At 38.8% G+C, this 26,382-nt stretch overlaps 1 protein-coding gene across 6 annotated transcripts in view; it reads left to right on the plus strand.

Moving 5' to 3' along the window:
* The first annotated feature begins 3,222 nt into the window (after positions 1–3,222).
* The window catches only part of muc2.1 (mucin 2.1), a 29,067-nt gene continuing 5,907 nt past the window's right edge, over positions 3,223–26,382 (plus strand). Inside the window, exons 1-38 of one of the 6 annotated variants that reach the window (XM_083545788.1) lie at positions 3,223–3,372; positions 4,254–4,515; positions 5,063–5,177; positions 5,825–5,915; positions 6,129–6,253; positions 6,830–7,052; positions 7,164–7,289; positions 7,408–7,522; positions 7,680–7,818; positions 8,143–8,256; positions 8,434–8,500; positions 8,885–9,022; positions 9,216–9,380; positions 9,491–9,585; positions 9,679–9,805; positions 10,398–10,653; positions 10,748–10,800; positions 10,977–11,077; positions 12,118–12,269; positions 12,466–12,604; positions 12,776–12,880; positions 13,426–13,605; positions 13,698–13,937; positions 14,054–14,210; positions 14,792–14,920; positions 15,754–15,898; positions 15,993–16,036; positions 16,943–18,178; positions 18,434–18,691; positions 18,815–19,198; positions 21,011–22,954; positions 23,102–23,259; positions 23,762–23,936; positions 24,133–24,380; positions 24,507–24,690; positions 24,926–25,127; positions 25,869–26,044; positions 26,224–26,293. In XM_083545788.1, coding sequence (XP_083401914.1) covers positions 3,297–3,372; positions 4,254–4,515; positions 5,063–5,177; positions 5,825–5,915; positions 6,129–6,253; positions 6,830–7,052; positions 7,164–7,289; positions 7,408–7,522; positions 7,680–7,818; positions 8,143–8,256; positions 8,434–8,500; positions 8,885–9,022; positions 9,216–9,380; positions 9,491–9,585; positions 9,679–9,805; positions 10,398–10,653; positions 10,748–10,800; positions 10,977–11,077; positions 12,118–12,269; positions 12,466–12,604; positions 12,776–12,880; positions 13,426–13,605; positions 13,698–13,937; positions 14,054–14,210; positions 14,792–14,920; positions 15,754–15,898; positions 15,993–16,036; positions 16,943–18,178; positions 18,434–18,691; positions 18,815–19,198; positions 21,011–22,954; positions 23,102–23,259; positions 23,762–23,936; positions 24,133–24,380; positions 24,507–24,690; positions 24,926–25,127; positions 25,869–26,044; positions 26,224–26,293 — 8,714 coding nt within the window. In that variant the 5' untranslated portion in view covers positions 3,223–3,296. Of the gene's footprint in view, positions 3,373–4,253; positions 4,516–5,062; positions 5,178–5,824; positions 5,916–6,128; positions 6,254–6,829; positions 7,053–7,163; positions 7,290–7,407; positions 7,523–7,679; positions 7,819–8,142; positions 8,257–8,433; positions 8,501–8,884; positions 9,023–9,215; positions 9,381–9,490; positions 9,586–9,678; positions 9,806–10,397; positions 10,654–10,747; positions 10,801–10,976; positions 11,078–12,117; positions 12,270–12,465; positions 12,605–12,775; positions 12,881–13,425; positions 13,606–13,697; positions 13,938–14,053; positions 14,211–14,791; positions 14,921–15,753; positions 15,899–15,992; positions 16,037–16,942; positions 18,692–18,814; positions 19,199–21,010; positions 22,955–23,101; positions 23,260–23,761; positions 23,937–24,132; positions 24,381–24,506; positions 24,691–24,925; positions 25,128–25,868; positions 26,045–26,223; positions 26,294–26,382 lie in introns of all 6 variants that reach the window. The other 5 variants (XM_083545790.1, XM_083545789.1, XM_083545786.1 and 2 more) reach the window with 5 other exon arrangements.

Genomic DNA, 26,382 nt, shown 5'->3' on the forward strand with positions numbered 1-26,382 from the left:
GACCCGATATTGGTATGCCATGCCCCCGAAGGCAAACCTCAGGAACCTCCTGTGTGCAGGAAGGATGGCGACGTAAAAGTACGCGTCCTTCAGATCTATTGTGACGAACCAGTCCCCGGACCTGATCTGAGTCACGACCCCCTTGAGGGTGAGCATCCTATACCTGAGCCTACTGAGAGAGCGGTTCAAGGAGCGAAGATCCAGAATGGGACGCAACCCGCCATCCTTCTTTGGAACGACGAAGTATGGGCTGTAGAAGCCTGACTCTTAAACTGAGGGGGGAACCACCTCGATGGCCCCTTTCCCCAGGAGTGTGCGCACTTCCTGTTCCAGGACCAGAGCCTGCTCGGGTCCCACCAGGGTTGGACACATCCCGTTGAAACAGGGAGGAGTGGACGCGAACTGGATCGTACTGGACTGTAACCGCCCTCTATGGTCCGCAGGACCCACCGGGAGACTTCTGGCAGCGCCTCCCATGCCGCCAGAAAGTTCCTTAGGTGAACCAGCCCCTCGGGGCTAGCCTCTGACCCATTTAGAGCAGCTGGGGCGGAGCCCTGCAGCTGATGACACCTCATGAGAGGCGGCGGGTCTCCCCCATCCGTACCGAGACTCTGGGCGGAAGTGGAGGGAGACGCCTGCTGGAGGGAGGGCGTGCTCTGAAGCACATCCTGTGGCAGAGTCAACGGCCCGCCCCCCTGGTGGTGCGGGGGAGGGACGGGTACCGTAGCTAGAGGTGTGCACCGTCCCCTCAACCGAAGATCGTCAGAATTTCTGCACCACAGCCCATTTGCTGGGAGCGGGGGTGACCCTCAGGTCAGCCTGCTCCTTCTTGGGCCCAGAGCGACGCCTCGGACCCTTAGGCCCTGCCCGCGGAGACCGGGTGGCAACGCTCTGTTTCTGGGCTTCGCGGTGCCCGGAGGGACCGGGCTGGGGCTGCCGCTGACCAGCCCCACGCGATCGGCGAGGGAGGTACTGCTGAAACGCAGCCGACTGCTTCTTAGACTCCTGAAACCTGTTCACGACCGCCGTCACCGCGTCGCCAAACAGGCCTGGAGGAGCCATCGGTGCGTTCAAGAGCACAGCTCGATCCTTGTCCGGGAGGTCGGACAAGGTGAGCCACAGATGCCTCTCTGTGGCCACCAGGTCCGCCATGGACAGACCAACGGCCCGCGCCGTGTGCTTCGTGGCCCGAAGGGTTAAGTCGGCATGCGCGACGCCACTCCTTAATGTCAGTGGCCCCAGAGCTAAGTCCCTCATCCAAATCATGTAGCAGGTCAGCCTGGTACGCCTGCAACACACCCATGGTGTGGAGACATCCCGCAGCCTGACCTGCTGCCGCATAAGCCTTCCCCACCAAAGCCGATGTAGCACGTAGCAGCTTAGTAGGGAACACCGGAGCCTTTAGCGACGATGCCACGCCAGGAGAGAGATAGCTGGCTAGCGTCTGGACACCTCGGCGTGCAGATCGGGGAAGAACGGCAGGCCCCGGCGCCGAGGAAGCGACACAGGACGCAGAAAGCGCTCATCCAGCTTACTGGTCCAGCTTACATCCAGCTTTCTGCTGCTCCACCGGCCAAGCTAGATCCAGCTTAGCAACGGCTCGTGTCACGACCTCGAGGAGTTCCTCGTACAGCACAGGCTGCGAGGACTCCACGGGCTCACTAGCATCCATCAGCTCACCCTCCTCGGAGAGAGAGACATGTAATGCCGCGCTGCTCGTACCGGGAGAAGAAGCAGCCATCGGGCCTGCTTCTCCGATAGAGCCAAAGCTCAATTCAGCCGACGAAGCTGAAGCGGACCCATCCGACTCCAACCCCGCCGCTAAATCGGCCTGCGAGCCCCACGAGGACCGGATCCGCGAGGGAGAGAGCTCTTCTCAAAGAGCGCTCTCCGGGAGCGAAGCGTGCGCATAGCCATCCAGCTACAATGCGAGCAATCGACTTCCTCGAGAGCCGACTGTGCATGCTCCACTCCCAGGCAAACAACGCACCGATCATGCGAATCCTTGCCGGTAATGAACCGCAGACACGGATGAACGCACCTACTTTGCCTGCCAGCCATCACTCGATCAGAAAACACAGCGAAACAGCGCTTACCTGAACGAGCAGAAAGCTAGCGTCTGGTCCATCTCGCAGCAATTTGTAGCTTCCTGTTTACGCGGCGTCGCCCGCTGATGACGTCACGTACCAAACGCCTATTGGTCAGATTACACACGTGGTTCAGAGCGCGGTCACGCAGGGGCGTTCCCATAGCATTTCGACGCAGCTCGAGTTCCTGAAGGGGAACCTGAGTTACAAATTGTATATGTTAAAAAATTAATGTTTTGATCATATCATTGGCCTTAAGTTCAAATCCAGAATGTTTCAGCAACACTAAAGGCATCCTGTTACATATTAAGATATTTATGTAGCATATGTTCATGCTCAGGACAGTAGTGTAAAGTTGTCATTTTTTGACTACTTTCTAGTTTTACTCAGTACCAAAAATAGAAGCAAATTTTACTCTCTACTCAGCTACACTTATGATTCAACATATGTACTTTTTCTCCACTATATTTTTATTAAAAATCACTGTTCCTGATTACTTTTTTACTTTTGCAGCTTTATGTGCCGTGTCTTATTTATTCTGCAGAGGAGTTTATTCTCCATCGCCATCTTATTTTTCCAATGAATACTAATAGTTCTTCTACTTTTGTGACATGATCTGTAATTGTATTTGTTAATTGAAGATACTACTTTGTCTTTATTTTTTTGGACTGACTTGTTTAGTCTTTGTTTCATTCTGGCATGTTGAAGAGGTTGTTGTGTTGATGGTTACTGCAGTGTTGAGGTGTACAATTTCATTTATATTTTATTTTCACAAATCAACTGGTTTTGGCTTCACTAACGTGTCTTGGTGTTGGTGTATGGTTTGAGCATACGTTAAATATGAGTCAAATACTCAAAAAGATACTTTTACTCAAGTCATATTGGAATTGGTTACTTTTATCTACGTTTTGAAGTAAAGTATCTATCATTTTACTCAAGTATGATTTTCTGGTTTCACCTCTGGCACAGAACTTGGACACACACACACACACACACACACACACACACGTACACACACAACAGGCCATTAAAGATATCAGAATGGCCTTTTATTTGTCACTTCTCAATAAAAGTGATGTAGAATGAGGGTTCCTCCCAGAGAGGGAGGGTGGCATTTAGTGCTCACTAAAAGCGATATAAGGGGTCTGAGAGCTGACAGAAGTAGCAGAAGACCTGCGGAGTGTGTACAGACCCACCCTGAAGCCCACCATGGCATGGAGTATATCCACACTCTGTGTTCTGGCTCTGGCTTTGACCTGGTGCCTCCAAGTGACTGCTGTTAGGGGTAAGAAATGACCAAGCACTGTTGTAGCATTGTATTGCGCTGATGTCTGAATATATATATATATATATATATATATATATATATATATATATATATATATATATATATATATATATATATATATATATATATATATATATATATATATATATATGTGTGTGTGTGTATCATAGTATATAATAGTATAATAGTATATATATATATATATATATATATATATATATATATATATATATATATATATATATATATATATATATATATATATATATATATAGATTTATACTATAAAATTTAATCATCATCAACAGGAAGTCGTTTTTGTAAATGTAATATGAAAGGGCAGGGTTTCCGAGGTATATAAACAATGTTATATTGAACAAGGCATTTCATTACAAATTGCAGTGTTTCACTCATTTCCTGTTGACATACCTGTAGAAAACAAAAGAAAATAAAAAAAAACAAGGTGTATGAGGTAAATGAAATATGCTAAATATTACAATTTCGTCTCACCACCGGGGGCAGAAACATCAAATAAAATCTAAGAAACAAAACAAAAGAAAAAAGAAGTGAGTAAGTAAGTAAGATGTTTTTTGGAGTTCATAGTTTCCTGACGTTTTTCTGTGTATCTGACTTGAAAGACACGAAAGGGAACTACACATCTCTTGAAGTGTCATTAGATAGGAAACAGTTGGTAATTGATAGGATCGTTCTTGTGCCACTGCGCATCCTGTTCACGGCTGTAAAAGTTCATGTCTCATCTTCGGTTACTCTGCACTTGAAGGTAACTGGGGGAAATCTTGATCCGCACATGAGCCTAATAAACAAATAAATGATGAACTCTAAAGTAAATCGTTTTGTCCTGCTTCTTCCACTTTCAGTGCGCCGGAGCAACCATGTCAGCAACATCTGTAGCATGTGGGGAAATTTCCACTTTAAAACCTTTGATGGAGATTTCTACCAGTTTCCAGGCACGTGTGAATATAACCTAGTCTCTGAATGTCATGGTCCAGTGCAGGGTTTCTCTGTGCATGTGAAAAGAGCAGAGAGCACTGGGAACCCCCAAATCACCAGAGTGCTGGTCACAATCGGAGACATGGTCATTGGTCTCACCAAGAATCTGGTTATGGTCAACAATGATATGTAAGATTCCTTATTTCCTAAAGAGAAGCGTGAATTATTGTGTGTGTGTGTGTGTGTGTGTGTGTGTGTGTGTGTGTGTGTGTGTGTGTGTGTGTGTGTGTGTGTGTGTGTGTGTGTGTTTTATTACAGTTCAGTAATTACTCTTACTGAATTTAATAACAATTATATTTCTTTCTTTCTTTCTTTCTTTCTTTCTTTCTTTCTTTCTTTCTTTCTTTCTTTCTTTCTTTCTTTCTTTTCCATCTCTCCCCTCTCTACCTTTTCTCCCATTTCTTTCTTTCTTTCTTACTTCTTTCTTTCTTTCTTTCTTTCTTTCTTTCTTTCTTTCTTTCTTTCTTTCTTTCTTTCTTTCTTTCTTTCTTTCTTTCTTTCTTTCTTTCTTTCTTTCTCCCTTGTTCATCTCTCCCCTCTAAACCTTTACTCTCTTTTCCATCTCTCCCCTCTCTCCCCTTTCTTCCATTTCTTCCATTTCTTTCTTTCTTTCTTTCTTTCTTTCTTTCTTTCTTTCTTTCTTTCTTTCTTTCTTTCTTTCTTTCTTTCACATCAGTGTAAAACTGCCACACTATGTAGCAGGAGTGATGCTTGAAGAGAACCCGATCTACATTAAACTTTACGCCAAACTGGGCCTCAGCGTCACGTGGAACAGAGATGAAGCTATCATGGTAAGATTTCACTATTAAAGTGTAACATGAACTCTTTGCTAGGAAAAAAAACGCTTGCACAACACATAAATAAAGGACACGAAAAGGAAAAGATTGCACATTGCATGAAAAGGTTGCTGAGTGATTTGACATATTGCATTGACCCGTGTGTGATCCGACGATATCGCCTTGTAAGGGCAAGAATATTTTTAATCATCACTTTTCACAACAAAATTGGCTGATGTATATCAGCAGTGTATTAATCATACAACATATGCGTAAACAGAAATATGTGTAAATGTGTTAATTCATCTTAGGCACTGCTTAGGCCCCTCAAGCATTTTATTTTTTATTTTGTGAGGACATTCACTGGTCAAACTACTTTTGCCAATTGTAAATAAATTATAAATAAATTAAAAAAGTAACTAAATTAATTAATTAATTAATACATAAATACATGACCTGAAAACAACAAAAAATACCCCAACCTTTTTTTTATGTTTAGGGCATAGTGTTAAATAGCTTAATTGATAAATATGTTAATGGATAGTCCTTATAATGATAATAAGGCAAACCGCTTGTGTGCCATGTGAAGCCATGTGAATTGTTTTAATTTTAAAAGTAATTATTGCATTAATCATGTATCTTTCTGTTCCTTTACAAACCAGGTGGAATTGGATATTAAATATTCTAACCGTACCTGTGGACTTTGTGGAGATTTCAACGGGGTTCCTGTTTTTAATGAGTTTCTAAGTGACTGTGAGTTCCACTAAGCAAGCAATATATATATATATATATATATATATATATATATATATATATATATATATATATATATATATATATATATAAATATATATATATATATATATATATATATAGATATATATATATATATATATATACATACAAAATACATATTATAAAATTGAGATGACTAAACTTATACTTATATAATTTTGTCTCACACAGCTCGTATAACTGGCTTCACTGAGTTCGGCAACAAGCACAGAATCCACAACCCCAATGATTTCTGTGAAGACCCTTATGAGGAATTTGACGCTGAAACAAACATGGTTGAAAAGTGCCAATCATTTGTAAGATCTTGAAAATTCTTCCTGCTAAATGAAAATGTGTTATGATATGGGCAAAAGTTTTGGGATGAATTTACCCTTCACTTGCACTAGGAGACCAAAACCTGCTCCAGCACACATATACAATAATACCCCTGCACAAAGCCAGCTCCATTAAGATATGCCTAACATGGGCTGGAGTGGAAGATCTTGAGATTCCTGCTATAGGGCTCTGCTATAGAGCTTTAATCTTAACCCTATGACACACCTTTAGAATGAATTGGAATACTCACTACACCGCAGGTCTTCTCACCTCACCTACATCAGAACCTAACGTTTTTAACAACCTTGTGGCTTAAATATCCAAAAGCAAACCCCAAAATATAGTGGAACATCTTCCCAGAAGAACAGAACAGTAAATGGGGACTAAATGTAAAATGCAAAAAAAAATTTGGTCCAACTCATATTCATGCATAAAATATGATTACAACTTAATTTTTTTTCCATGCATTTGTTTATAACATACTAGTTACAGTATTTTATACAGTGATGTATAGAAAAAAAAAAATCAATGCACACTTGTATTTACCATAATTGCAGCGAGAAGAATGTTTGAAGCTGCTCGAGGATATTTCCTGGTCCTCCTGTAGGAATTTTTTGAGTCCCGAGCCTTATATTCAATCCTGCATGAGGGATAGGTGCAGCAGTCGCCCAGGGGACATTGAGGACACTATGTCTTTCTGCAACACCCTGTCTGAGTACTCGCGCCAGTGCTCTCATGCTGGAGGAAGCCCACCCAACTGGAGAACACCAACCTTTTGTGGTAAAAACCTACTACCACCTACTATCAGAATGCAATCCTTTGAATGATCATTGTTTAGCTAGTTCCAATTCACTCCTTACCCATACCATAATGCTGTTTTTTTATTTTTAGCTGTGACCTGCCCATTTAACATGGAGTACTCTGAGATCGGTTCTCCTTGTTTGGACACCTGCACGCACAAAGATACCAGCTCACTGTGTGAGGAACATAAAATGGATGGCTGCTTCTGCCCACCTGGTCAGTCATAGGACATACAGTATAATGAGACCCAAGATCACAGACAAATAGTCACATGAGAGAAAATATCTCAAATTCTGTTATGGGATAAAATGTGATTTTGATGTGGCTGCTATAGGAACGGTGTTTGATGATATCTCTGAGAGAGGCTGTATCCGTCAGGAGCAGTGCCAGTGTAAGCACAACAATGTGTATAACCCAGGAGAGTTTTTGCTCAAGGACGATGAAGAATGGTAACTGTGTTTTCGATTTGGAAAAGCAAAATCGTTTCTATTTAATTCGAATTTTCACGCTTGCTAAAATACACAGAGATTACATGTACATTGTTCAGCTTGTAAGTGTGTTGGTTTGTTGAAGTACTACAGACTGATAGAGTGTTGGGTGTCTCAGTGTGTGTGAACAGGGACAGTGGATCTGTGAAAGTTTGTCTACTTCATCTGTATGTGCTATGGAAGAGGGTTCCCATTTCAGTACTTTTGATGGAAAAGAATTTACCTTCCACGGGAACTGCTATTACGTCCTTTCCAAGGTAGGGGAATCAACCTAAATTCATAATATATATAATTAACATTGGTGTAAGCTTTGAATCGTGGAAGATATTGATCTTGTTCATCAGGGATGTTCATACTTGATACAAAAAACCCAAACAGAAACCACTATACTACTTTGCTAAAATGGATTTCTGAATACAATTCACAATGACAATGGCTGCTTGTGCTACATTTCACAAGGCTGGTTGAGCTACAATTCAATGTATTCGTCCATTGTTCGAATATACACCTACAGATCTTTTTCCAAACCTTTTTTCCAATGTTTTTTGTCATCTAATTTATTATTTTTTTTTTTTCTCTAGGACTGTGTGGACTCAAAATTCGTTATTCTGGGACAGCTTGCTCCTTGCATTGCCCAACATACAGACACTTGCCTGAAATCACTCGTATTACTGATCAACAATGACAAGAGTAATGTGAGCATCATTTTTTTAAACTCTTAACCATGATGCATTGCATCACACCCACAAAATGTGTAAAACGTACTGTTCCAATTCAATTCAATTCATCTTTCTTTTCATATACTAATTCTTGCTAAAAATGTTTTTATATGATGATGCTAACTGTACTGATGGTGAATCCGTCTTCTCCAGGCCTTGGTCATCAAAGATGATGGGATAATAAGGCACAATGGAGATATAGCACTCCCTTATACCACCGGTAAGAAGGATTTATTGCAGTATTTTTAGCTCTAAAGGGAAGTTACTTTAAGGTAGTGCTGTTAAAAAACATGCAGAATAATATTTTGTGCAAATTTTATATCTACATGATATATTGTGACATTAGTTGCTATAGTAGCTGTTTTGTTTACTCCTGGTGTTCATGTGTCCCTTATAATTAATTTTTTCATTAGACTGTAATCCAAGCACAGTACTTTTTGACCCGTGTGCAAATATCTAATGCTGGCGTATCGAGCTTGAAGCTTGAAATATGATATATAGCATCGTTGCTTAGCGGCTAGGCTTTTTGCTGTACTGTAAGGCATTTGATACAAAACCCAAACTTCATCCCAGACCTTTCTAAGAAGTTTTGTTTGTTTTCCAGCTGATTTCACCGTATTCAAACCATCATCCTTCCACATCATGCTGCAGACCACTTTTGGGCTCCAGATTCAGGTACAGTTGGTTCCACTCATGCAGCTCTACATCACCTTGGATCAGGATTTCCAGGCTAAGACATGTGGTGAGTGTTTAGTACTATTTAATTACTGCATTACCAAATCAAGAAAGTGTCAAACAAGCAGAGATAAGACCTCATGATTGTCTAATTGAACATTAAATATTCTGATATCACTGTCAGTGAAAAGAACCATAGCTTGAACTATGGTTCACTCATCCATCACTCGCCCCTCTTTCAATGCTGTGTTCTGGTGCAGGTCTGTGTGGTAACTTCAACATGATACTGTCTGATGAACTGACAACCCCACAAGGTGTCGTAGAAGGTACAGCCACATCCTTTGCGAATTCCTGGAAGGTTCAGTCCAATTGTCCTGACCAAACTGAGAGTCTTGATGACCCCTGCAGCTATAGCATAGACAGCGGTAAAAGATTTACCCGAACATTTTGCTTTATAGAATACAAAAAAAAGTTACTATATTCATAGACAAATCAACCCTTTAAGACCTTTATTGTGGTATTTAATGATCTTTAGAGAGCTATGCTGAACACTGGTGCTCGAAACTGAAAGAGAAGGAAGGGGCTTTTGCCAAATGCCATTCTACTGTTAACCCAGAAAACTACTACAAGGTAACCTAAGCATTTTGGAATACTATGTGTTAATCAGATATCTCATTTCAGTACACATTTCAATGCAAATATTGTGTCTCTGACCATATACAGAGGTGTAAATATTCAAGCTGCTCGTGTGAAAAGAGTGAGGACTGTTTGTGTGCTGTTGTCTCCTCGTACGTTCGGGCATGTACAGCAAAGGGGGTATTTCTGCAAGCTTGGAGAGACACAGTGTGTGGTGAGAATAAAGCTCTTAAATCATTGTGGCCCAACATTACAGAGTATTTGTTAATGCTTTAAAATACTGCTTAATAAGGGTCAAGCAAGGATCAAGAAAGCAATATTAATAATATTAACATATGAATATATATATATATATATATATATATTCATATGTTAATATTATTAATATATATTAATATATATATATATATATATATATATATATATATATATATATATATATATATATATATATATATAATTTTTTATTAGTTATATTAATAAATTATAATATTAATTTATATATATAATTATATATTTATGACATTTCTGTTTGACGATTTTTTTTTGAAAAAAAATATTAAAAATTGTATTTAAAAGAGGGAGATTAACACATTATAGTTCTCACCCTGGATCCTCGAATGGCTTTTTGGTGCAGGTGTTAACCTTAAACACAAAACTTTGCATGACTGCAACCTGTGAAATTCCTTTTGGGATCAATAAATGATTCTGATTCTGATTATCTATATACATAAATATATTGTTTAGAAAAGATTTTACCTATTTTTTTTCTATTTAAAATGTTCTTTGTGTCTTTGCAACCACAGGGAAATACAGTAAAAGCTGCCCTGCTACCCAGACTTTCACTTACAAGGTTCAGCAATGCCAGCGCACATGCAATTCCCTTAGCTTGGAACGTCAAGGCTGCAGCACTGACTATGTGCCCGTGGATGGGTGTTCCTGTCCAGAAGGGCTCTATGAGAGTGAGAATGGTGTGTGTGTGCCCATGGACAAATGCCCCTGCTATTACAATGGAGAGCACATTAAACCTGGCAAGTCAATCAACATCAAAAATGATCACTGGTAAGCAGTTAACAGTCAGTCAGAAACATGAAGAGTGTAAAATACATCGTAGTTAATGCAAATACTTCACACTGCAATGTCTCTGCTCTCTTAGTATTTGTACAAACGGAAAGCTTAACTGCCACTCCTGGAGGGAACGTATTCAAGGTTAGTGAATTCACTTCACCCTTGCGCAACAATGAGTTGACAGAATTTCACTGAACACGTTTATACAGACTCCTTTTTTCCTAGTTGGTTTTTAAATCGAGCTAATAAAATATTTTACAAGCATTTTTCCTATGAGTAACCTTTGCACATTTCTCAATCCTTTCTGTATCCTTCAGACTGTCCTGCTTCAAAAGTCTTCTTTAACTGCAGTACAGCAGGACCGGATGAACATGGGTTGGAATGTGCACAAACATGTGCACAAAAGAATGTCGATTGTGTGAGTATTACAGTATGCTGTGCTTTTAGTTTCTTCGCATCTATTTCGTAATATGTTACAGAAAAGTGGACATTTAGGTGGCAAAAAAACCTATACCCCATTCTGTAATGCAGTAAAGGATAATTATACCAGAGCATCTTTGAATTCTTTACAGTGGTGTGCAATGTAATGTAACAGCATGGTTTAGATAATATATTCCTTCTAATCTTTCATCGCTTCTACAGTAACAGCTTAAACACAGGGACTTGCATGGTGGACAGTCCACATATACAAAGACTAATAATAAATGGAATAATAAAATAGTTGTTTAAGAGGTAAAACAATGTTTTATGTGTACAGCAGGTGATTATATATACTGTATATAATATAAAAATTATATTTAATATTAATTATATATATATTTATTCTTAGTTAGTCTCTTGTGATTTAAAATTAAACCATTTCACAACATACAATGTATCTATCATTTAATATCTATAATTACTAAATGAAATCCCAAAAGGAATTAATAAAAAATACTGGATGGCACCTATTTTTAGAATTGAAATTTTTTGTGATGTCACACTCAGGGGTAACACGTGACACACTGGATACACACTGGCTCATAGTTGGAACCCCTTTAAAAAAAAAAAAAAAGATGGAAAAATACAAGAATAAATACACTTGTATTTACTTGTATTGTTCCATGTACTGGAGTGAAAAGCAGTTCACTACATGTTGAACTCTGTATGAATGTGACAAATACAATTTGATTTGGTTTTGATGTTAATTTGATATGTAATGTGTTTTGAACTTTGCTTTTACAATGTAATGTACATTGTATACTTTAATTTTATATGCAATATTACTTAGTGTACTTCTAAACATTACAAATGAATCTCTCTCTTTATAGATAGATAGATAGATAGATAGATAGATAGATAGATAGATAGATAGATAGATAGATAGATAGATAGATAGATAGATAGATAGATAGATAGATAGATATGTTTTCTTAAAAGAATTGCAGTTTGAAATTTGTTTCTCATTTCTAATTTCAGTATCTAGCAGATTGTGAGTCAGGATGTCAGTGTCCAGCGGGGCTACTCGACGACGGTCGTGGTTACTGTGTGAAAGAGCACGAGTGCCCTTGCAAACACGACAATAGCTTTTATGCTTCAGGTTCTCAAATAAAAGACCAGTGTAACAAATGGTACGTTTGTAATGCTTTAGAACTGCTGTGTAACAATGAGCTGCAGTAGTACTGTGTGATTGTATAACCCTGCATGAGTCTGCTTTGTTTTGCTTCTTCAGTAAAAGTTAGTTTCAGTAAAAGTTAGTAAAATTAAATCAGTTTAAACAATTGTACTAATATATGTTGATTAAATTGTCTACTTTTTATTTCCCAGCACTTGTAAGCGTGGCGAGTGGGACTGCACCAAGAACAAATGCCCTGGAACTTGTACTATATATGGCAGTGGACATTACAACACTTTCGACAAGCAAAGATTTGGATTTAGTGGAGATTGTAGTTACATGGCTCTCCAGGTTTCTAATGTTGCATTCTGATTTTCTTTTAATTCATTGACTAGAAATACTGACCACAAAGCCATACCCATACTGTGTCATAGCCGAATAGCACACATGAATAAGTTTATTTCATATAAAAATCATATGGACTCTTTTTTTCTAATAATATTTTTTCCCATTGCTTTAAAGAACAAGTGTGGAAATAAGACGGGGACATTTCATGTGATCACAGAGAACGTGCCATGTGGGACGACAGGGACAACTTGTTCCAAAGCTGTTCGGATTCTATTGGGAGTAAGAACATCTTATTACATTTGTTCATTTGTTACAACATAAAGCTTTTTGTAGGGTCCCTGGTGGTCTAGTGGTTAGGATGCGGCGCTCTCACCGCTGCGGCCAGGGTTCGAGCCCCGATCCGGGAACCACCCCCAGCCACTCTTAGTGCCGGTCCCAAGCACGGATAAATGGGGATATAAATTTTATATATTTATAATATAATTTAATTGTATATGTGTATCAGATTGTTTTTACAGTAAAAATTTTTTTTTTTTTACAAAAATATTTTGTTTCCAGGAAAAAATAATGTCACAGAAGTCAGTAAGATTTTTCATAAAACAGCCGCCTTCAAAAATTCTTACACCACACACCAAAAAAGAAATGTTTGAATTTTACATATATGCAATTGGAAGTGGTGATGCATGCATCTCAAACGTGTTGATTTTTTTATTTATTTTTGTTTGCTGTATCTTTTATTCAATACATTCTTCTTTAATCAAATACATTCCTATAGGTTTTTTTTTTAAGAAAAAAAAATTGTTTTTGTTGTCAATCTCACACAGAGCACAGAACTGGAGTTAAGAGATGGCGAATTAACAGAAAGTGAAGCTGCAAGTGGTCAATCTATTAAGTACAATGTGAGAAATGTGGGTCTTTACCTGGTCATAGAGGCTGACATTGGCCTAACAGTGTTGTGGGACCGTAAAACCACTGTCCGCATTATTCTTCAACCCCAGCATATGGTGAGTCAAAAATCCTTAATCAGTATGAATTGTTATGATTCTCGTTGTTTTGACAATGAATTTTTAAACTGGGTATACATAATTGCTTCCAGGGAGAGGTTTGCGGTTTGTGCGGGAACTACAATGGAAATGGGAAAGATGACTTCACTACTCAAGGCTTGCTGCATGTTTCCGATGTTTTGGAGTTTGTAAACAGCTGGAAATTACAAAGCCAGTGCCCAGATGCTAAGCCAGACTTTGATCCGTGTTTTGGAACACCTAACCGGCACACTTGGGCAAAACTGCAGTGCAGCATCATTAAATCAGTCACTTTCAAAGACTGCCACAATAAGGTAAAGACAAGCGAAGCTTACTTTTGTAATGCCATTTTTTTTTTTTTTGATTGGAAGTTGTGGAGAATTCTAGATATTATGGAGACATTTGGTTAAATGTACAATGTACAATGCAGGTGGAATGGACACCATATTTTGAGAACTGTGTAAAAGACTCATGTTCATGTGACACTGGTGGGGACTGTGAGTGTTTCTGCACTGCTGTGGCAGCTTATGCCCAAGCCTGTAATGAAGCAGGAGTCTGTGTGGCCTGGAGAACACCAGAGATCTGTCGTAAGTATCCTATAATAAGCAATTCCTATTGTACTGTATGTATCCAGCAATAATGGTCATATTTATAAATGATTGCTATTTGTGACCTAATACTGTAGAAAGGTCACAAGGGTCCCTGGTGGTCTTGTGATTAGACCACCAGGATGCGATGCTCTCAACGCTGCGGCCCGGGTTCGATCTCCAGTCAGGGAACCAACCCCAGCCACTCTTAGTGCCGGTCCCAAGCCCGGATAAATGGGGAGGGTTGCGTTAGGAAGGGCGTAAAAACATGTGCCAAATCAAACATGCAGCTGGTCCGCTGTGGCGACCCCTAATGGGAGAAGCCGAAAGAACGTTTTTTACTGTAGAAAGGTCACAGTGAGGTTTTCAATAGATATTATACATATAAAAACTATTTATCTATTCTGCTAGGTGTAAAGTAGTTTACATACCTTTATATTAACTTTACATACTTTTCATACTCAACCTTTGCACATTGTTATAAAAAATATTATGGAGTACACTCTATAATTAAGTCGTTCACAGATTTACTACTGGGTTGCTAAATTGATTTGTATGTGTGTAACTTTCCACCACAAAAGCTGTGTTCTGTGATTACTACAATAACCGCAATGAATGCACATGGCACTACAGTCCTTGTCATACACCATGCTACAAAACCTGCCTTAACCCTGGTGGCATCTGTACCAACCCTATACCTCACATGGAGGGTAAGTCCAAATCTGATTGTTTTGCTCTCTCTCTTTTTGTTTGTATTATTTGCTTTTTAAACAGTAATGCTCAGTAACAATTGCAATATTAATCCTGAACAGTAGAGTGGACAGTATAAAAGTAAATGTATTTCGTTAAAATGTATTTGGGGAGACTTTTACTTTAACTTTACTACATTTGAAAGAATCAAACAATCAAAATCAATCGTTCTTCATTATTTATGAGTGGATAAAAACGTAATTGTCAAACACACAGCAAGCCACCAATCAGGGTCGAGCACGCGCTCTGTTTTGAACTTGTTTTGATTGATGCTTGGTGGTCTCTACGTATCGCCAACATACAGGTCAGCGTCAGTTCAACAGCAAGCAGAACATTTTGAGAGGAATAAATGATGAAAGAAACTCCTGAATCGAACTCGCCACAACACCTGTGGCCTCATTTGCATGATTTCTTTTAACTAATTGAAAAGAAAAATGAGTCCTATATTTTTAAGTGCTTTCTCTGCCTGCCTCGACCCTGTAAGATTTCTTCTTACAAGAATTCTCCTTAAATACTTTTTTATTTTTATTTAATTGAAAGTTTAAAGGGAGCACTTTTACTTTTACTGCTGTAATATTTTACCTAATATATCTCTACTTTAACTGAAGCACATGGTTTGTGTACTTCAACCATCACTGATGCTGAACTTTGTTTTTTTTCCCCCAGTTCTAACTAAATAACTTCTTCTAAGAGAAGACAAATAACATGATTCTTTAGCAAAAAAAATTTGTGTTAAAGCAAAGAAAAGGGCAGTGTGACAAACACTATGCTGAATGTCTTTCCTTTTCTACAGGATGCTATCCCAAATGTCCAGATGACAAGCCTATTTACGATGAGAAGAATGAGGTTTGCATTGAAAAATGTAACGGATGCTACATCAATGGAACAGAGTATAACCCTGGGGACAAAATACCAACTAAAATACCATGCCATTCATGGTATGACTGATCATTACCATTTATTTCTGAATTAGAATTCAATCATACCCACATCTTCAAAAAAACAAACATCCTTGTATTTTATTTTTTTCAGTTTCTGTGGTACAAATGGAAAGGAAGAATGCATTCCCAAACCTGGTAAGCACATATGGCAAAATATATATGGCCCTATCTTTGATTGTCAGTCAGGTTTTTGAGTTCAGACAACATTTTAGCAGAAGTGGCAAGTAGGGGAATAATATCCTTTGCATCCATTTTTAGAGAAAAAATAAATAAATAAATAAATAAAAATTATATATATATATATATATATATATATATATATATATATATATATATAAATATAAATATATATATATATATATATATATATATATATATATATATATATATATATATATATATATATATATACATACGGCATATACTCACTTAAATGGATTTCATTATACACAAATATAAATATTTAAATATATGTGTACTATGGAATACAAGTACAGTACAGTGAACTACAGATTTCTCCCCCCCCCCCCCACACACACACACATACGCTAGATTGTTTAACACTCAGGTCAGAGGGTAGGGTTAGTCTTTATATGGGTCAGGGCACAGGGGTCAGAAGTTGGAATTAATATCCTTCTGGTCAGTAGCCTAGAGCTTTATCTACTCAGCCAAGACTGCCCCTTGGTCACTACTGCTGGATTTATGCTACTTGAACTCACTTAACTTTTGGAATACTGAATAAATCAAATGTAAATGTATCACAACTTCACAACTGACGCCTAAACTCAAACCTATTTTATTACTGAATGCAAATTGAATAAAATTTTGCTGCGCCAATTATCAGTGTGAGGTGTGTATAGTACCTGATTGCATGCACCAAAGCCAAGAAAGATTTGTTCAAATGCTGCACAAAATAGTCTCTGTTCATCCAAGGAGATAGGACACGTACTTATACAGTGCATTGTTTAAATGAGATCGTTTATTAAGTTCACTCATATTATTAATGGTAATACGTAATAAAACCACTCTGTTTTTTTAAAGGGTGCTGCTTTTACAATGGAAAAGAATATAATGACTATGATGTCATATACAATGTAACCGACAACATGGGAATGTGCTACTATGCTATATGCAAAAATAGCACTGTCATCAATGGAAGCCATCCCTGCCCAGAAACCACCACACCACTGCCAACTATGTCAACATCAGCCTCATCTACATCCACACAAATCAGTACAACACATATAACTGAGCCAACATCTACAACTGGAAGAACTACCATAGCAACAACTACTCCAGTATCAACTTCCACAGGTACTACAGTCGTGGAATCTACTTCAACTCCATGTATTGAATGTAAATGGACTGACTGGATCAATGTGTATGACCCAGTAAAAGGAGGTGGAGATGATTTAGAAACATATAAAAATATCAATAATAGTGGAATAGAGATATGTGACTATCCATTAGATATTGAGTGCAGAAGTGTACAGAATCCTAATATGTCACTGGAGGACTTTGTACAAAGTACAGGCCAAGTTGTGCAGTGCAATGTTTCATTGGGATTAAAGTGTGAGAAGAAGGAACAGACATTTCGCCCCTACAAATGTTTTGATTATGAAATTAGAGTAAACTGTTGTAGAGTATGTAATTTCACATCAACCACTACTCCAGCTGTAAGTAGTACAACATCTACAACTGGTACAACTACTGAAGCAACAACTACTACAGTAGTGCCAACAACTACAACTTCAATTCCAAGTACAACAGTTGAAACTGAGCCAACATCTACAACTGGTACAACTACCGAAGCAACAACTACTACAGTGGTGCCAACAACTACAACTACAATTCCAAGTACAACAGTTAAAACTGAGCTAACATCTACAACTGGTACAACTACCGAAGCAACAACTACTACAGTGGTGCCAACAACTACAACTCCAATTCCAAGTACAACAGTTGAAACTGAGCCAACATCTACAACTGGTACAACTACTGAAGCAACAACTACTACAGTGGTGCCAACAACTACAACTCCAATTCCAAGTACAACAGTTGAAACTGAGCCAACATCTACAACTGGTACAACTACCGAAGCAACAACTACTACAGTGGTGCTAACAACTACAACTCCGATTCCAAGTACAACAGTTGAAACTGAGCCAACATCAACAACTGGTACAACTACCGAAGCAACAACTACTACAGTGGTGCCAACAACTACAACTCCAATTCCAAGTACAACAGTTGAAACTGAGCCAACATCTACAACTGGTACAACTACCGAAGCAACAACTACTACAGTGGTGCCAACAACTCCAACTTCAACTCCAAGTACAACAGTTGAAACTGAGCCAACATCTACAACTGGGACAACTATCGAATCAACAACTACTATAGTTGTGCCAACAACTCCAATTCCAAGTACAACAGTTGAAACTAAGCCAACATCTACAACTGGTACAACTACTGAAGCAACAACTACTACAGTGGTGCCAAAAACTACAACTCCAATTCCAAGTACAACAGTTGAAAGGAGCACAACACTTAAAACAGAGCCAACATCTACCACTGAAACAACAAAAGCAACAAGTTCTCCATTGGTACTTACAACGACTACTACAGTAGTGCCAACAACTACAACTCCTATACCAAGTACAACAGTTGAAACTGAGCCAACAGCTACAACTGGTACAACTACCGAAGCAACAACTACTACAGTGGTGCCAACAACTACAACTCCAATTCCAAGTACAACAGTTGAAACTGAGCCAACATCTACAACTGGTACAACTACCAAAGCAACTACTACAGTAGTGCCAACAACTACAACTCCAATTCCAAGTACAACAGTTAAAACTGAGCCAACATCTACAAGTGGAAGAACTACCATAGCAACAACTACTCCAGTATCAACTTCCACAGGTACTACATTCGTGGAATCTACTTCAACTCCATGTATTGAATGTAAATGGACTCACTGGATCAATGTGTATGACCCAGTAAAAGGAGGTGGAGATGATTTAGAAACATATAAAAATATCAATAATAGTGGAATAGATATATGTGACCATCCATTAGATATTGAGTGCAGAAGTGTACAGAATCCTAATATGTCACTGGTGGACTTTGTACAAAGTACAGGCCAAGTTGTGCAGTGCAATGTTTCATTGGGATTAGAGTGTGAGAAGAAGGAACAGACATTTCGCCCCTACAAATGTTTTGATTATGAAATTAGAGTATACTGTTGTAGAGTATGTGATTCCACATCAACCACTACTCCAGCTGTAAGTAGTACAACTAAGCCAACATCTACCGCAGGAATAACTACCAAAGCAACTACTACTACAGTAGTGCCAACAACTACAACTCCTATAACAAGTACAACAGTTGAAAGGAGCACAACACTTAAAACAGAACCAACATCTACCACTGAAACAACAAAAGCAACTAGTTCTCCATTGGTAGTTACAACAACTACTAAAGTGGTGCCAACAACTACAACTCTTATACCAAGTACAACAGTTGAAAGTAGCACAACACGAATAACTGGACCAACATCTACCACTGGAACAACCACCAAAGCAACAACTACTACAGAAGAACCAATTGTTATTGGAACAACAACTGGAATAACAGGTGTCCCTCAAGTAAGTAAAACAACCACTTCTCCAGTAGCTCCAACATCTACCACTGGAACAACTACCAAATCAACAACTACAACACATATACCAAGTACAACAGTTGAAAGTAGCACAACACCTGAAACTGGGCCAACATCTACCACTGGAACAACTACCAAATCAACAACTACTACAGTAGTGCCAACAACTACAACTCCTATACCAAGTACAACAGTTGAAAGTAGCACAACACCTGAAACTGGGCCAACATCTACCACTAGAACAACTACCAAATCAACAACTACAACTCCTATACCAAGTACAACAGTTGAAAGTAGCACAACACCTGAAACTGGGCCAACATCTACCACTGGAACAACCACTAAATCAACAACTACTACAGTAGTACCAACAACTACAACTCCTATACCAAGTACAACAGCTAAAAGTAGCACAACACCTGAAGCTGGGCCAACTTCTACCACTGGGACAACTACCAAATCAACAACTACCACAGTAGTGCCAACACCTACAACTCCTATACCAAGTACAACAGTTGAAAGTAGCACAACACCTGAAACTGGGCCAACATCTACCACTGAAACAACTACCAAATCAACAACTACAACACATATTCCAAGTACAACAGTTAAAAGTAGCACAACACCTGAAACTGGGCCAACATCTACCACTGGAACAACCACTAAATCAACAACTACTACAGTAGTACCAACAACTACAACTCCTATACCAAGTACAACAGCTGAAAGTAGCACAACACCTGAAGCTGGGCCAGCATCTACCACTGGAACAACTACCAAATCAACAACTACCACAGTAGTGCCAACACCTACAACTCCTATACCAAGTACAACAGTTGAAAGTAGCACAACACCTGAAACTGGGCCAACATCTACCACTGGAACAACTACCAAATCAACAACTACAACACATATACCAAGTACAACAGTTGAAAGTAGCACAACACCTGAAACTGGGCCAACATCTACCACTGGAACAACCACTAAATCAACAACTACTACAGTAGTACCAACAACTACAACTCCTATACCAAGTACAACAGTTGAAAGTAGCACAACACCTGAAACTGGGCCAACATCTACCACTGGAACAACTACCAAATCAACAACTACAACTCCTATACCAAGTACAACAGTTGAAAGTAGCACAACACCTAAAACTGGGACAACATCTACCACTGGAACAACTACCAAATCAACAACTAGTACAGTAGCGCCAACAACTACAACTCCTGTACCAAGTACAACAGTTGAAAGTAGCACAACACCTGAAACTGGGCAATCATCTACCATTGGAACAACCACCAAATCAACAACTACTACAGTAGTGCCAACAACTACAACTCCTATACCAAGTACAACAGTTGAAAGTAGCACAACACCTGAAACTTGGCCAACATCTTCCACTGAAACAACTACCAAATCAACAACTACTACAGTAGTACTAACAACTACAACTCCTATACCAAGTACAACAGTTGAAAGTAGCACAACACCTGAAACTGGGCCAACATCTACCACTGGAACAACTACCAAATCAACAACTACAACTCCTATACCAAGTACAACAGTTGAAAGTAGCACAACACCTAAAACTGGGACAACATCTACCACTGGAACAACTACCAAATCAACAACTAGTACAGTAGCGCCAACAACTACAACTCCTGTACAAAGTACAACAGTTGAAAGTAGCACAACACCTGAAACTGGGCAATCATCTACCATTGGAACAACCACCAAATCAACAACTACTACAGTAGTGCCAACAACTACAACTCCTATACCAAGTACAACAGTTGAAAGTAGCACAACACCTGAAACTGGGCCAACATCTACCACTGAAACAACTACCAAATCAACAACTACAACACATATTCCAAGTACAACAGTTGAAAGTAGCACAACACCTGAAACTGGGCCAACATCTACCACTGGAACAACCACTAAATCAACAACTACTACAGTAGTACCAACAACTACAACTCCTATACCAAGTACAACAGCTGAAAGTAGCACAACACCTGAAGCTGGGCCAGCATCTACCACTGGAACAACTACCAAATCAACAACTACCACAGTAGTGCCAACACCTACAACTCCTATACCAAGTACAACAGTTGAAAGTAGCACAACACCTGAAACTGGGCCAACATCTACCACTGGAACAACTACCAAATCAACACCTACAACTCCTATACCAAGTACAACAGTTGAAAGTAGCACAACACCTGAAACTGGGCCAACATCTACCACTGGAACAACTACCAAATCAACAACTACTACAGTAGTGCCAACAACTACAACTCCTATACCAAGTACAACAGTTGAAAGTAGCACAACACCTGAAACTGGGCCAACATCTACCACTGGAACAACTACCAAATCAACAACTACAACTCCTATACCAAGTACAACAGTTGAAAGTAGCACAACACCTGAAACTGGGCCAACATCTACCACTGGAACAACCACTAAATCAACAACTACCACAGTAGTGCCAACACCTACAACTCCAATACCAAGTACAACAGTTGAAAGTAGCACAACACCTGAAACTGGGCCAACATCTACCACTGGAACAACTACCAAATCAACAACTACAACTCCTATACCAAGTACAACAGTTGAAAGTAGCACAACACCTAAAACTGGGACAACATCTACCACTGGAACAACTACCAAATCAACAACTAGTACAGTAGCGCCAACAACTACAACTCCTGTACCAAGTACAACAGTTGAAAGTAGCACAACACCTGAAACTGGGCAATCATCTACCATTGGAACAACCACCAAATCAACAACTACTACAGTAGTGCCAACAACTACAACTCCTATACCAAGTACAACAGTTGAAAGTAGCACAACACCTGAAACTTGGCCAACATCTTCCACTGGAACAACTACCAAATCAACAACTACTACAGTAGTACTAACAACTACAACTCCTATACCAAGTACAACAGTTGAAAGTAGCACAACACCTGAAACTGGGCCAACATCTACCACTGGAACAACTACCAAATCAACAACTACAACTCCTATACCAAGTACAACAGTTGAAAGTAGCACAACACCTGAAACTGGGCCAACATCTACCACTGGAACAACTACCAAATCAACAACTACTACAGTAGTGCCAACAACTACAACTCCTATACCAAGTACAACAGTTGAAAGTCGCACAACACCTACGGTATCAACAACGCAACAAACACCAACTCCACCTTCAGGAAGTACAACAACTGAAACTGAGTCAACAACTACCACTGGAACAACCACCAAACCAACATCTACTCCATTCGTTACGACACCGACCCCATCTACTGAAAGTTCAACAACAGAGTGTTTCTGCGTAATAAATGGAAAGCAATATAAACCAGGTTAGTTATTTCTTTACTTATTGTATATTTTCTATATGTACCTTTAAAGGTCAGGCAAAAATGTCTCGGCTTTCTAACAGCACTATGTGACACAATATGTCATGGCATTTACCTCTTTTTTTTCTTTATTGCTTTTCATCTTTACAGGAGAAAAAATATTTGAAAATGTTGACCTTGGCTCAGGTATATGTTTGACCATGATTTGTTCTAATAGTTGTGTAATATTTAACACAACAACAATATGTCCTACAACACCAACACCACCACCACCTCCAGAAAAAAACTGCACCGAATGGGGAGTATCTGTACGTATTACCCAATAGCACACATACAGAATGCAGTGCAGGATAAAACATTTTGAACTGATCTTTTTTTGACCATGAATAAAATAAGACGTACTATTTGAAATGTGGAAAATGTGTCAGACTTGCCAGGGATCTCATCAATAGCAAAATGTTCAACTTGCTCTGTATCTTTTACTAACTGTAATGGCACTAGATATGAATTGGGAAATAAAAACAGAACGTAATTCAATTTGATCAAATATAATTAGACTGATCAAATTTATTCGATTATACGGTCTGGATTATAGCTTGAACTTGAAAGCATTTTTTTCAATGTGTATATTATTTACACTATGTTAACATCAAACATTCATCCTTATAGTCTATGTTAACATTTAACTGAGAACAGCAATTACATTTATAATATTCTGAAAATACTCACATTTCCCTACCGTAAAACTATGTTGTACACTATACTGATGCAGAGACCAGGATAAAAATGCTTTTTTTTTTTTGCTGATAGGAAAATCAGACGTTCGAACTCTGTAACTGCACAATAGCCAGGTGCATTGAAAACAATACTATTGAGATCCTCCCATACGAATGTCCACCTCTTGAAAACATCACTTGTTCAAATGGAAAAACACCCGTAGTGGTGCCTGATGAATATCACTGCTGCGATCAACGTGTTTGTGACTGTGAGTAAACGCACCCATTTAAAGTCCAATTAATTAATTATTTACATTTGTTTTATATGTTTTTTTTCCAAATATGCGAATCTTTATAAAAATTTTGACTAAAAAAGGCCAATGCTGAAGCGCTTTTGTACAATAAAAAAGGAAATCAATAGAATAAAAATGAATTGAATTATAATATTTTCTCCATATTCTCCAGGTTTTTGTGAAGGCTGGGGTGATCCTCACTATAGAACATTTGATGGACTGTTCTATAGTTATCAAGGAGAATGCACGTATGTTTTAATGGAAGAAATCTCCGCTAAGCACAACTTAAAAATTTACATCGATAATGTCGATTGTGACCCGGTTGAAGCTGTGTCCTGCCCGAGAGCTATCATTGTGTCCTACAATGGTCTGGTGTTCACGCTGAAAAACCACAACCTTATTGGAGCTGCGAAGCTAGAGGTGAGATTTAACACTGGAATATCACCAATGTGTATTATTAATGTTCTTGCAGCTTGGATTAAATTGGTTATGCTAAAACAGTAACTGCTTAACTGTTGTCCATTTATCCTCCTTTTATCAATGCAGGCTTTACTTGGGCAGACTACTCTGAAATTACCATTTGAGAAAAGGGGTGTGAGGGTGGTAAGCTCAGGATTGAATTTGATCCTGGAGATTTCACGTCTAAACGTTGTGGTGATGTTTGGAGTCACTGGTTTCAGCGTTAACTTGCCATTCCATCATTTTGGGAACAACACTCAAGGACACTGTGGTATGGAAAAAAATACACACAACCATTTTGTCATATGTGCAAGGCTATTGTGAAGTCATGAGGCATTAAAACATTTCATTAGGAATACAAATAAATGAAACTAAAGCCAAAACCAAATCACCAAACAAATCAATAGCTATTCATGATTATTTTATTTTACTGTTAATCCTCATATCAAATCAATACATACTGTATAAGGAACAATGTCCAAATCTCGTACTTTTAATTCTCTCAGGTACCTGCAACAACAACCAGGCTGATGACTGCATGCTACCAGACGGAAAGCTTGTAGAAGACTGTGCAGTAATGGCAAACCATTGGCAAGCTAAGGACCTGTTCAACCCTGAATGCAAACCGCCACCAGTGGTGCCAGAAACAGCTGCACCAACAAAACCTCCTTGTCCAATCAACACAGTGTGTGAGCTTATGAAAAGCGAGTAAGTATTACATCCGTTATCATCTTTGCAAGTTTCACTCTCAGTGAACAGTGACTTGATTTTGTAAAAAATCACATTGGAATGTTGGATTCATAAAAAAACTTTTATGACATCAAATATATATTAGGGCTGTCAATCGAGTGAAATATTTCATTCGATCGTCACGAGTTAATTAATCGCAACCTAATTACACATTTTTATCTGTTCTAAATGCACCTTAAGTTCATACTTTCCAATTTTCAATGGCCATGGATAAATATGGATGCTTTATGCTAATGTATGTTTATTATTAGTGAAACCAAACTCAACATTGAGCATAAAGACAAAATATTTTTGGAAATGTTTTAAAGTAATTATGGTTAATTGTATAGTTTCATTCACTTGAACTAGAAGACTTCTCCAGCAAGACAATGTCCCTGCGCACCACGAGAGCTCCATGAACATATGGTTTACATGACTTAGAGTGAAAGATCATGAATGATCTACTATAGAGCTCTGACCTCACCCTATTAAACACCTTTGGGGTGAATTGCAACTAATTGCAACTAATTGCACTCCATATCTCCTCCACTTACATCAGTACCTGACTTTACTAACACCCTTTAGCTGAATGGAGGTTAACAGCAAAATGTTTAATGGGAAGCTCTAAAAGCACATATAAATCTTATAGTTAGACTAACTCCAGTCTGACATGCTAGCAGTCAGTAACCTTTTCAATATATCTCACCACTTTTTCCCCAGTTTGTTTAAGGAATGTCATGCCCACATCTCCCCTGAAAACTACATCACTGGCTGCCAGTTTGACAGTTGTCATATGAGCAACCCAGCTGTAGTCTGCACCAGCCTTCAGACCTACGCAATCGCTTGCTCACAACTTGGTATCTGCATCAACTGGAGGAACCACACTGATCAATGCTGTAAGCCATTTTTTGGAACATTTTACAGTACAAATCCCTCCAACCATACAAGAACATAGTGACAGGAAACAAATACAAGAACAATCATGTTCACTTGTATTACATGTTCAAGGATAATTGCTGTTGTGGCTAGAGAATGAGCAGTTTGTTTTTAACAACACTGTATGTTAATTCCACAGCTGTGAACTGTCCACCAGACAAAGTATACCAACCTTGCGGACCTGCCGACCCCCCGACCTGCAAGGACAGGTGTGCATTTATCTAATTAATCACTAAGTCCTAATCACTACATAATAATGTCCTTTAACCACAACCTACTATCCAATTTTAATGGTTCC

The sequence above is a fragment of the Silurus aristotelis genome, assembly GCF_946808225.1.
Source record: "Silurus aristotelis genome assembly, chromosome: 7".
Taxonomy (NCBI): domain Eukaryota; kingdom Metazoa; phylum Chordata; class Actinopteri; order Siluriformes; family Siluridae; genus Silurus; species Silurus aristotelis.